Source organism: Microtus pennsylvanicus, chromosome 20, assembly GCF_037038515.1.
Source record: "Microtus pennsylvanicus isolate mMicPen1 chromosome 20, mMicPen1.hap1, whole genome shotgun sequence".
Lineage (NCBI taxonomy): Eukaryota > Metazoa > Chordata > Mammalia > Rodentia > Cricetidae > Microtus > Microtus pennsylvanicus.
This window is the reverse complement of record NC_134598.1, coordinates 32612066-32625517: the sequence shown is the minus strand read 5'-3', so window position 1 is coordinate 32625517 and position 13452 is coordinate 32612066. Positions and strand designations below refer to the sequence as shown.

Here is a 13452-nt window from a genome sequence, read left to right as displayed (position 1 = left end):
ACTACAGCACTCACAAGGAAATGAAAAGCCTTACCCATTACAGAGTCCGTAACACTCTTATCTCTGGTTGTAAGAAGAATATGACATTGGTTGTCAAAAGCTTTTAACACCCACGGATCCCAAACATCATCTAAGATCAGCAGACACCTAAGTTTAAAAAGTGAAATGAAATCATGTCAGGCAGTGGTGGTATATGCCTTTAATCCCAGCACTAGGAAAGCAGAGACAGGCGGATCTTTGTGAGTTCAAGACCAGCCTGGTCTACAAGAGCTAGTTCCAGGACAACCAGGGCTACAGAGAAACCTTGCCTCAAAAAATAAAAAAAAAAACAAACAAACAAATAAATCACTAGTGACTCTTATTTTACATCCCTTTAAAAAGAAATTCAAAGGCAAGGGTAAGATGGTAGACTGGAAGTTTCTACCATGTGTCTCCATGAACAGGAAGAGTCAGGATAGGAAAGGAAAAACTTCAAGAAGAAAAAGAAAGGAAAAACATGAGGAATTGTGGTGGTTTGAATAAAAATGGCCCCCGTAAGGCTCCATTTGCTTGCATGCTTAGTCCCCAGTTGATGAACTGTTTAGAAGGATAAGACATGGCCTTGTTGGAGGAGGTGTGTCACTAGGAGTGGACTTTGAGGTGTCAAAAGCCCATGACAGGGCAAGTTTCTTGCTCTCTGACTGCTGCCTGTGGATCAAGATGTAAAGCTCTCAGCTACTCCTCCAGCACCATGCCTGTCTGCTCCAGGCCATGATGGTACCACACTACCCTCTGAAACTGGAAGACAGCCTCCAATGAAAGGCTTCCTTTTGATAAGCGCTGTGTTGGCTATGATGTCATGATGTCTCTCCACAGCAACAGAATGTAACAAGACAGAAGTCAAGGTTGGCAAGAGTACAAGAATAAGTCAATAAAGTATGCATGCACATGCATGCACAAAATAAATTTAACTAAAAGAAAAAGGCTCTGCAGTTAAAAGAACTAGCCACTCTTATAGCAGAGCCAAGTTTGGCTCCCAGAACTCACTGGGCAGCTAACAATAGTCTGCAATTCCAGTTCCACGGGATCCAATACCCCCTTCTAATGAGTGAGAGAAAGAAAGGGTGTGGATTTGTAAGTCCCAGTGTGCCTGTTTCCCATTTGTGACTCACCAGGTGAATTCCTGACTGTTTCTGATGCTTTACTCTGCCATCATGGACTCTAACTTTCTGAAACTGTAAGTCCAAAAGAACCCCTTCCTTCTAGAAATGGCCTTGGTCACGGTGTTTTTTCACAGTAACAGAAAGGTCACTAAGACAAGAGGCTTGTGGGACTGTTCCACCAACTGAGATGCAGCAGAAGGGATAAGATTGTTGGGATCTGCTAGTCTAGCCAAACAGACCAGAAGCTGCAGGTTCTGTGAGAGACCCAGTAACCCGGAGCTATAGCAGAAAACACCTATCATTCCTGTGACCTCCTCAGGTGCACACACAGGCACATGTGCACACACATACACACCCCACACACACTTCTCAGGCCAGTGGGATGACCCAGACTTGAGTTCAATTCCCATAATTCAGGACAGAAATTAAGAACCAACTCCTGAAAGCTGTCGTCTAATTATATACACACACACACATACAGATACACCAACACATACACATACACACACATACACACACAATGAATTTTAAAATAAAATCCTTTCAGCTAGGGATATGGCGCAGTCGTAAAACACTGCCTAACATGGATGAAGAATTAGGTTCAATCCCCACCCACATAAAAACAAGATCCCTTCCTTCTTTCCATTCTCACTCTTTAACTTATTTGTTTAGGTTTTCTTTATCTTGTTCTACATTTATCCAATGGAACCAATTTATTCAAACTAAGAAGTTTGTAGTTTCTAACAAAGACTACTCACCAACTACCAACTGTTTCTCAAAACCCTACAATGGCATGTAGGAAGCAATACGATGAAAAATGAGCATTTTAGACCAAGTGGTAGCTACTTTCCTTTTTAAAATTAAAAAAGAGAACAGTAGGAAAGCAACGCCTCTTGAAAAAGGGCATGGCGTTCTCAGGAGTAAGTAAGTCCCCTACACTGACCACATCTGACCGTCTGTACCTGGGGTGTTTGCGTAGCATCAGAACACGGAGACGATCTTTAGCCTCCTCGATGTTAAGTGGAAGTCTCTGAGAAAAACTCTCCTCTTGATCCAGGCGTGTGCAAAGATTCTGCAGTTTCATCAGAAGCCCAGATTTGTCTTGTTTTCCAACTGAAACCCAGTGCACACCCCCTGGGAAACAACCTAAGAAGGAAGAAAGGATAAATGTGTGAGGGTACGGCCCTCTGAACTGCTCTACTGTCGTGTATCTTCATGCTCATCTTCAATCTCATCTGCACCTTCTCTGAGTCAGGCTACAAATTCTGATAGTTTACTGTTGAACTACAAACTAAATCTAAGAAAAACTGAAGATTTTAAGTTAGGAACATATCTGAGGCTTTCAGGGAACTATTTTTGCTTTACCAAGACAACTTCCAGAATCTTTGTTCCCAGCATTGTCCGTGTCTCAGTATCAGTGCCCTTGCCATATGGGGCTGAGTTATTCTTTGTTGTGAGCGATTTTCCCATGTTTACTAGAATGACTGACAGCCTCCTGATCCCTACTCTGGGATGCTAGGAGTCTCCCTATCAGTACTGACACCAAAACCATCTTTAAGCACTGTGAAACACCCCTACAGGGGTGAAGAAATCATCCAGTTAAGAACGAATGACACCAAGGCTAAAGAGATGGCTTAGTGGGTAAGAGTTCCAGCTGCTCTTCCAGATGATCCCCTTACGGCTCCCAGTTCCCCATGGTGGCTTAGAACCTTCTGTAGCTCCCCTTCCAGGGGATTCGACTCCCTCTTTTGGCCTCTGGGGGGCAGACATGCGGTGCATGCATATACGTGTTTGCAAAACACACACATAAATACAAATAAGTATTTTTTAAAAGGAACAAACATCTATGAACACACGATGCACTCAGTAGGGTCCTCTGAGAATTCTCGAGAACGGCTCCGCTGCTCACTAGCTGTGACTTCCAGCACATCCCTTCTGGTTATTCCCATGCCTTACACTGAAATAGGATGACTCTACTTCCTACAGAACTGCTAAGAGAATTTCAACACAGATGTGATAGGCATGGTGGTGCATGCCGTTATTCCCAGCACTCAGGAGGCAGAGGCAGAGAAGATCAGCCTGATCTACACAGCCGAGTTCCAGGCTAGCCCCATCTGAGAATACACAGTGACGTTCATCATTCTGAGCTGGCACGCTGGTACAGCAGGTACACATGATTGCCACACAGACCCGACAACCTGAGCTTGATGCCTGGAAGCCAGAGAACAGTGGGAGGAAAGGGCGGACTCCATAGCGCTGTCTTCAGACCTTCATATGAGGACTGTGGCACACGCGTACCCACAAACACACATGCACTCACAGGGACAGAAAGACATGCATACACGAATAATCTTATTTTTAAAAAAATTGTCGGGCATAGTGGGACACGCCTTTAATCCCAATACTCAGGAGACAGAGGCAGATGATCTCTGAGTTTGAGGCCAGCCTGGTCTACAGAGCTAGTTCCAGGACAGCCAGGGCTACACAGAGAAACCCTGTCTAAAAAAAAACAAAAAAGAGGGGCCTGGAGAGATGGCTCAAAGGTTATAAGCAGTGACTGCTCTTCCAGGGGTCCTGAGTTTAATTCCCAGCAATCACATGGTGGCTCACAACTATCTGTAATGAGATCTGGTGCCCTGTATGTATGGGCATACATACAGGCAGAATACTGTATACATAACTAATAAATAAATCTTTAAAAAGAAAAAAACCAATAATAATAATATTTTTAAATATTTAAATTTTTAAAAGAAGCTCGTTATTTTGTGTGCTAACTAAAAGAGATAGGTTAAGAAGAGACAAGGCTGGAAAGCTTGGTTTGATTAGTGCGTACCTTAGAAAGCAGACAAGAAACCCTATCACTTTACGGCAGAAACTTCCCAACGTTCTCGGCTGTGATGAAGCAGGAGGCCCTATAGCTGTGTTCTGTGTATGTGTATTTGGAAACACACTGCAGATATGCTCCAAAATTCACCCCAGGCTGTTAACAGAAATTTAGAACTTGGGAGACCAGCAAACCAAGAGAGTTCTCATGGATGCTAGCCAAGTACTCCACCCGCTGAGCTAGTGCAGCCATCTTGGTGGGTGTCTCTGAGACAGCATCTCGGTCTGTAGACGCCATCAGCCTCAAAGCCCAACTCTCCTGCCCCAGACTCCTGAATACACCTCCACCCTTAGTGTGGTTTTACTTCTTTTTAAATAAAAAATTCTACTTTCATAAGACTTAAACAAAATTTTAATCCTTTTTTTTATGTTTTAAAGATTATCCCAGAAATAAAAAAGTAAAGTATCTCAACTGGGCTACCTGATAAACTCCATATTTAAGGCATTTTCCTAGGTTAAAGCCTTCCTATCCTAAATTTAAAACTACATTGGAGCATTATAAGCATATGCAAGAAAAAACAAAATAAACACTATTTATTTCAAAAAGAAAGGTAGACAAAAATATTAAGTGATCAACTAATCTACAAATCTATAGTACAGCATTTAGTTTAATAATGAACTGCTGTTTCCACATTTTAGATGAATCTCAGCATCTTAACTATGGACACAATGGGCACAAGAGGGAGCAATTTAGCCTTGAAAGAAGTTTGTACTTCTACTTCAGAGAAATTTATTCAAAGAAAAACTGCATTTATTCGGGGGGGGGGGTTACATTCTGTTTTCACATGAGGTTTTTCCTGGTAGCAAATAATAATCTAATAGCATCAAAGAAATCCTGGAATGGACAGAAACAAACATGTAGGCAGCCTATAGAAAAAGTTCCCATGCTTTAGAGACACAGCATAGGGCTGGCAAGACAGCTCAGTGAGTAAAAACCATCCTGACAACCTCAGTTCAACCCCTGAAATCCACACGGTAGACAGAGAAGTGATGACCATGGCATACATACATCTGCACATGCGCACATAAACACACACCACACACACACACAGAGTACTGTGATTGGTTTAAAGACATGTTGAAAATTCCTATATGTGTACATGTTTGAGTGCATGTGCGTGCGTGTTTGTGTATGAAACAGCCAAACTTTCCAAAGAAAACTGGTTTATTTAAAAATGCATAGACAGGGCTGGAGAGATGGCTCAGCGGTTAAGAGCATTGCCTGCTCTTCCAAAGGTCCTGAGTTCAATTCCCAGCAACCACATGGTGGCTCACAACCATCTGTAATGGGGTCCGGTGCCCTCCTCTGGCCTGTGGGCATACACAGACAGAATAATGTATACATAATAAATAAATAAATACTTAAAAAAATGCATAGACAGGCAGTGAAAATCCTATCACTTGGACCTCACCAAAGTACAGGAGAAATAGAAATTAAGTTCACATGTATGAAAGACTTATTAGTGTATCTGGAATTTTCCCAGAGTAAAGCAGTTAGGGACTGGGGAGATGGCTCTGTTTGTCAAGTGCTTACACAAGCATCAAGCAAGGGGACCTGAATTTAATCGCTAACACCAATGCAAAACACCAGATGTGGGAGGGTTGACAGGGCATGCTTAAAATCTGTAAGAAAGGCTAATCTCTATGAGTGGCTGCCTAGCTAGCCCAGCTCAGTCACTAAGCTGTAGGTTCAGTGAGACACCTGTCTTAAGTGTGGAGAACAATTGAGGAAGATACCGTATGTTGACCTCTGGCCTCCACAAGCACATGTACACACACACACACACACACACACACACAAAGTGGTTAAATTACACAATGTTTCCTGAGCCATTAACTCTCTAAGTCTCTAAAATTAAAAGTTCATCATAATATAAAGCAACTTAAATGAGATATACTTTACATTTATATATACACACATATATAATATATATATTTTTTTAAAGTTCACCATGAAACTGAAATGAATCATTTCTTTATCCTAAAGGAACTGAAGCCCATTTTAAAAGTCCTGAAATATCTTTAGTGACCAATTTTACAGTAGTTTTTTTAGGGTTTTGTTTCATTTTGTTTTAAATAGATTCTCTCTGTACAAGGAACTCACTATGTAGACCAGGCTGGCCTTGATCGCAGAGATCCATGGACCTCTACCTCTCCTGCGCTGGAATTAATGGCATGCATCACACTTCCAGACAGCCGAAGAGATTTTAAAAACTATTCTGAGGTTCTGGAGACTTTCAAAGAGCTAATAAGTCTCAAGAAACTTCTCTTATAACAGGAAAACAAACACACACACACTAAGAGCTAAGGACTGAGCATCCTGTCAAAACTGCCATCAATAGCGCTAAGAAAAGCTAAGAAGTTAGAAAGTAAATCCTCGTGCACAAAGACGTGGCCTGGACTCTAGACTCTATCTTTCCGATCTCCACAGGTCTATTAAACTGTCCGATTGCTGACTAAGACGTGTAATTTAACATGCTCACTAGAAGTCAGAAACTTATCTGGATTCCCTTCCTGTGATAAACAAATAGGACTCACTGAAAAATGAAGGTGCTAGGGAGACACACAGGCATTTACAGCCAAAGCTGATAGTCTGAGCCTGGATCCCCAGAATCTACATGATGGAAAGAGAGAACCAACTCTCACTAACTGTCCGCTGTCCTTCACACAAGTGCGTGAACACACACACAAGTATGCACACATAATAAATAAATATTCTAAGGAATCATGAAAGAATGGAGGAAGCCAAACACTGGGGCAGATGTACATTTATTCCTGATGAATATCCTGAGAACCCTGCCAGCAAATCTGAAACCCTCTGCTGCCCAGCAAGCCTTCCGCCTCTCCACTAACCACTCGCTGCCCTTCTGACTTCCCTTCCCTACTCTTCCATTCCTAGTCTGCTTAGCAAACTTTATTCCTTCTCTAAAATTCAACTAAATGCCATCTCATTCAGGAAACCCATCCTATCCAACCGCTTCCTCTAGAAAGTGAGCGTTCCTTCCTTTTAACTTTGTACCCTGTATTAGGTTTTTGGTTTTGGTTTTGGTTTGTTGTTGCTGTTGTTTTGGGGGGTTTTTTTAGTTTTTTTTTTTAAAAGACAAGGTTTCTCTGTAGTTTTGGTGCCTGCCATGAAACTAGCTCTTGTAGACCAGGTTGGCCTTGAACTCACAAAGATCCGCCTGCCTCTGCCTCCCAAGTGCTGGGATTAAAGGCACGTGCCAACACCACCCAGCTGTATTAGGTTATTTTGTTTTGTTTTGGTTTCGGTTTTTAGGTTTTTCGAGACAGAGTTTCTCTGTAGTTTTGGAGCCTGTCCTGGAACTAGCTCTTGAAGACCAGGCTGGTCTCAAACTCAGAGAACCACCTGCCTCTGCCTCCCAAATGCTGGTATTAAAGGCATGCACCACCACCACCTGGTAAATACCCTGTATTAGTTAGGGCTCTCTAGAGGAACAGAACTAATAGAATTAATATATATATGTATATACATATCATATGCACATATATAGCTGGGTCTATATATATAGTTACCTATACGTGGGTGGGTGTATGTGTGTGTGGGTGTGTAGTTAATTCCAGGTGTAGTCAAGATGAAAACTAACAGCCATATGCGTGCCGTGTACTTTCTTCTACCGTTCAATTCTCACACACAATAATTTGTATAGTGTTCCCCTACTGGACAATGAATGAGTCCCTCAAGTGCACAGCCTTTGTTTGATTTCCCATGCTCAACACTGCCCCTCACACAACAGACACTCAGCTATTTACTGTAGACTTGAATACCTAAGGAGAGGGAAGTCAGTCACCAGATAAATGGAGCTCTAAAGCCACTCCTAAAAATTCCTCTGGCTGCAGTCAATCCTCGGGTTTCCTTCCTGGGAATTTCACAAGGCGTGCGCCACCATCGCCCGGTTAAGATGTTAATTTTTAACGATAAACAGTTAGAGCTGAGGGATACAGCTCGGTTGGCAGAGTGTTTGGCGAGCAGGCATGAAGCTCTGAGCTCAGTTCCTCCCAACACCATATAAACTGCATGTGGTAACATACGCCTGTCATGTCAGCACTCAGAAGGAAGACTCGCACAGAAGTTTAAGTACATAGCAGATTCAAGACTAGCTTGGCTTACCTGAGCTCTGTCTCTCCCTCTACACCCACCCCACCCCACCCCCAAAAGAAAAAAAGATAAGCAACTAACAGAAATAATTATAGAAAAAAAGGGGCTGAGGAGACAGCTCAGTGGGTAAAAGCACTTGCTACAAGCTTGAGGGTCTGAAGTCAGATCCCCAGCACCCATGTAAATACCAGGGGGTCGAAGTGGCTCACTTACAATCCCAGCACTCCAAGAGACAGAGAGACAGGATCCACAGAGCAAGGCAGCTCTTTATAGCCACTAAACCACTGAGCTCTGGAATCAAGTCAGAGAGCCTACATCAACATATAAAGGGGAGAATGACCAAAGAAAACAACCGATATCAATCTCTAGCTTTCACATACATGTACACACTCACATGTACATGCATCATGTATCCACATACAAACATACATATATACATGCCACACAAATATTTACATATGCCCGATAGTTTTATGTCAACTTGACACAAGCTAAAGTCATCTGAGAGGAGGGAACCTCAATTAGGAAAATGCCTCCACAGAGACCAAGATCGGAGCACTGGACTGAGCTCCCAAAGTCCAGTTTAAGAGTGGGAGGAATAAGAATATCAGCAAAGAGGTCAAGACCATGATGGTTCACCCACTGAAACAATCTACCTAAGCTAATGGGACCTCACCAACACCAGACAGACTAGAAAGGAACACGCATAGGACCAAAACTAGTCAGTCCCTCTGAATGTGGGTGACAGTTGCATGGCTGGGGCAGACTGAGGGGAGTGGCACCAGGATTTATCCCTACTGCTTGTACTGGCTTTTTGGGAACCTATTCTCTTTGGATGATACCTCGCTCAGCCTAGATATAGTAGTGAGGAGTGGATTGGGGAGTGGGGATATGTGGAGGAAATGGGAGGAGAGGAGGGGAGGGAATGGGAGGAGGGGAGGGAGTGGGAACTTGGATTTGATATATATAATGAAAAAAGACAGTTTATTTTCAAGAAGAAGAAGGAGGAGGAGGAAGAGGAGAAGGAGGAGGAGGAGGAAGAAAAAGAAGAAGAAGAAGAAGGAGGAGGAGGAGGAAGAGGAGGAGGAGGAGGAAGAAGAAAAAGAAGAAGAAGAAGAAGAAGAAGAAGAAGAGGAAGAGGAAGAGGAAGAAGAAGAAGAAGAAGAAGAAGAAGAAGAAGAAGAAGAAGAAGAAGAAGAAGAAGAAGAAGCAGCCTCCATAAGATGGGGCTGCAGGCAAGCCTGTTGGTCATTTTCTTAATTAGTGATAGATGGGAGAGGGCCCAGTCCATGGAGGGTGGTGCCATCCCTGCAGGTGTCCTGGTTCTCTAAGACAGCAGGCTGAGGAAGCCATGAGGAGCAAGCCAATAAGAAGCTAAGTAGCGCCCCTCCAAGGCCTCTGCACCAGCTCCTGCCTCCAGGTTCCTGTCCTGCTTGAGTTCCTGTCCTGCCTTCCTTCAGTGATGAACAGCAAGTGTACATAAACCAAATAACTCTTCCCTCCCCAGTTGCTTTTGGTCATGGTGTTACATCACAGCAATAGAAACCCTAACTAGGACAATGCATGGAAAGAAAAAGGAAAAAGAAGTAATTACAGAAATAGAAGAACTGAGCCGGACAGGACAGTGGTGGCGCACTCCTTTAATCCCAGCACTCGGGAGGCAGAGACAAGCAGATCTCTGTGAATTCAAGGCCAGCCTGGTCTACAAGAGCTAGTTCCAGGACAGGCTCCAAAGCTACAGAGAAACCCTGTATCGGAAAAAATAAAAAGAAATGGAAGAGGTGGTGAGAGAGAGCAGAGGGAAAGGGGCTTGCTGCCAAACCCGAGAGCTTGAGTTTGATCCTGGGAACCCACCCATATGGTAGGAGGAGAGAACCAATTCCCATGCAGTATCCTCAGGCTTCCAAATACATGCTTTGGCACACACCCATATGTTTTCACACACACAAATAAATAACACGATTTTATTTTTTTAAATAAGTAAATGGAAGTAACTGTTAAATTAATACCGGCTACAAATACCATGGGAAACCAATGACCAGGACAGTCACCAGTAGAAATGAGTTTCTGAGACACTCTTTCCCTACAGCACTGCATGCCAGAACAAAAGGTGCTAACTGTATTCCTGCCTGAAAGGACAACCTTTCGATCCTTTCTCAAGCCTACAACCCCCAAGCCACTGCAATGCTAGACAGCTAGCTTCTCTCAAGGGGCACTGGGTCTCTGGCCCCTTTGGGAGACAAGCAAGCGGCACTGTGACAGACGAGTCAGAAAACAATCCTATTTCACATGCCCATGGTAGGCCGAATCATGGTCTCCTAAAGACGGCCACAAAATGGTAAATATTTTACTGTAATGAATGGTAAAAAACATACTTCATAAATCCGATCATTAAAGATCTGGGATGAGATTCTGGATTATATAGTAAACCCAGTGTGGTCACAGGGCCCTCATAAAGAGGGGAGCAAGAAAGTCAGAAAGCAATGTGTCCGGGGGTGGTGACACGCGCTTAGGAGAGAGGCAGGTGGATCTCAGAGTTCAAGGCCAGCCTGCTGTACAGAGTAAGTTCCAGGACAGCCAGGGCTCTGTCTGTAGAGAGACAGCGTCTCAAAAGCAAACAAACAAAAAAGCTGGGCTATAGTGGTGCCGGCCTTTAATTCCAGCAGAGGCAGGTGGATTTCTGTGAGTTCAAAGCCAGTCTGGTTTACAAAGTGATCTCCAGGACAGCCAGAGCTACATAGAGAAACCCTATCTCAAAAAAAAAAAAAAAAAAGAGGAAGAAATAACGTGAGGGAGGGACAAGGGCTGTAACTCTGGTGGAACGTCTGCCTAGCATGTGAGGGGCCCTGGGTGTGATCCCCAGCACCTATGATGACTCACCCTCAAAAACACCCAGAAAAGGAAACAGAGGACAGAAGCAAATCACTATGAAAGAGAGGTAGGCAAAAAGAGGAAGATGTGGGCTGGAGAGATGGCTCAGTGGCTAAGAGCACTGACTGCTCTTCCAGAGGTCCTGAGTTCAATTCCCAGCAACCACATGGTGGCTCACAACCATCCGTAATGAGATCTGGTGCCCTCTTCTGGCATGCGGGCATACATGGAGGCAGAATGTTGTATACATAATAAATAAATAAAATCTTTAAAAAAAAAAAAAAGAGGAAGATGTAATGCTATGCACTGCTGGGTTTGAAGATGGAGCTATGAGGTAAGGAAATAGAGGCTCCCTCTTGGAGGTAAACAAATCAAGGACAGAATTGTCCCAAGTGCTTCCAGATGAATTCAGTCTTAACACTTTGACTCCAATCTAGTTTAAAAGAAAAAGAACCAGCCAGGCGGTGGTGGCGCACGCCTTTAATCCCAGCACTTGGGAGGCAGAGGCAGGCGGATCTCTGGGAGTTCTAGGCCAGCCTGGTCTACAAGAGCTAGTTCCGGGACAGGCACCAAAGCTACAGAGAAACCCTGTCTCGAAAAACAAAAAAAAAAAAAAAGAAAGAAAAAAAAGAAAAAAGAAAAAAAACCTTAAGACAAGAGATGTACGTTACTTAAAGTCACTAAATTTGTGGTCATTTATTACCAGCAGCCACAGGAATGCCTAAGAGCAACAATAAATAAGAATTTCAGTGCTCAAATAAACAAAATCTTGAAAAGCAGTGTTGCAGTGATGAAACTTACCTTCTAAGAGGGCGTGATCTCGAACCGCTTCAGCAGCTAGCACAGACTTCCCACAGCCCGCCATTCCATATATGGTGACCCACCCTGGCTCGCCACTCAGCTTCCAGAGCTTCTGCTGAATCGCCTTCACCAGCTTCTTTCTAGTAACGAAAACCACCGGCCTCTGTGGTACTCCACCTTCACACAGCACGGTCCTCACTGAAAGCCCAAACAAGTAAGGATGAACAAAGCTGCAAAACTGGTGAGTAACCCTCCTGGAAAACCAGGATAAGCGAAGCTGATGCTTAGCCTCAAAATTTCCAAGACGAATATCAAAATTATATATATATATATATATATGTATGTATGTATATATATATATGTATATATATATATATAAAAATTAGGTGTGAATTTCACCCTTCCAATGTCTCATAACACAAAGAACACGAGTATGCATATTATAGTCTTCAAGATCACGACACACAGTGGAAGTCTCCATCTATCCCTGCCTTATACACACGATTACTCCCTGACCCTCCAGCCTCTTTTGTCTGTGTAGAACAATGGGAAGGGCCAAGGGTACAGTCCAGCAGCTAAGTCTGCAAGGTCAGGATTGTGGGTTTAATCCCAAGCACCACAAAAAAAGAAAACGGGAAGGATGAGGACAACAAAATGGTTCAAGTCTGAGGAACTGAGTTCAACTCCCGCAGGTCGTCCTCTGACTTCTTCTTGGGCTCCACAGCTCACACAATAAATAAATGAGAAAAAACCAAAAAACTTGTTAACTCTGGAAAGAATGTAAAGGGAACAATGGTTATGGAATTCCTTTCAAAAACATAGGCTTCTGGGCTGGAGAGATGGCTCAATGGTTAAGAGCACTGGCTGTTCTTCTAGAGGACCAGGGTTCCATTCCCAGCACCCACATGGCCGCTCACAATGGTCTGTAACTCTAGTTCTAGAAGATCCAACGCCCTCTTCTGGCCTCTGAGGACACCAGGCATACACACAGTGCACAGGCATACATGCAGGTAGAGCAGGCAGACAAATAAGATGAAATTTAAAAAAAAAAAAACGTAAATTTCTAAAAATTCTTTTCCTGTCTTATAAACTCTATACAACACGCAAATTAAGAAAATAATTGAGGCCCTGCAAACGCTCTTATTAGCTCTAGAATTTAGAGTGCATATGCTACCCCTCAGCAGTAAGTAGTTCACGACACGAGAAAAACCTGTATCAACATGGACACAAATAATTCAGATTTGAACTTAAACTATTTCCGCGCCTGCTTCCTTCCAGGAACGGAAATACACTCTCCAGCAGTTCAACTGCAATCAAACCTGCAAACAACAGAGCCACGATGACGGCAGCGCCGCCGTGACACGGAGTATCAGGGATACACACCAAATGACGTTAGCCCGCCGTCTGTGTCTTTGCCACTGGAAGAAGAGATGAGAGGAAGGCCACTGTGAAGAAGGGCGGCAAGGTCTTTATATCCCTCGTGCAGGAGAGCGTTGTAGAATGAAATGTAGGCACAGTTGTCTTTATTGAGTATCATCGTGATCAGAGCAGCGGCTCGTTGGTACTGAGTGGTCTGGGAAAAATGAGATAAGTAAGGATGCAGCTGTGGATACGTCGGCAGCACAAATTAGCGGAGAC

At 43.5% G+C, this 13452-nt stretch overlaps 1 protein-coding gene across 1 annotated transcript in view; it reads right to left on the bottom strand.

Annotated features, from left to right (window-relative positions):
- Apaf1 (apoptotic peptidase activating factor 1) overlaps positions 1–13452 on the bottom strand; it is a 68793-nt gene that overhangs the window by 52738 nt on the left and 2603 nt on the right. Inside the window, exons 3-6 of the mRNA XM_075954784.1 lie at positions 13198–13387; positions 11815–12012; positions 2105–2288; positions 35–147 (exon numbers count right to left, since the gene is read on the bottom strand). Coding sequence (XP_075810899.1) covers positions 35–147; positions 2105–2288; positions 11815–12012; positions 13198–13387 — 685 coding nt within the window. The remainder of the gene's footprint in view (positions 1–34; positions 148–2104; positions 2289–11814; positions 12013–13197; positions 13388–13452) is intronic.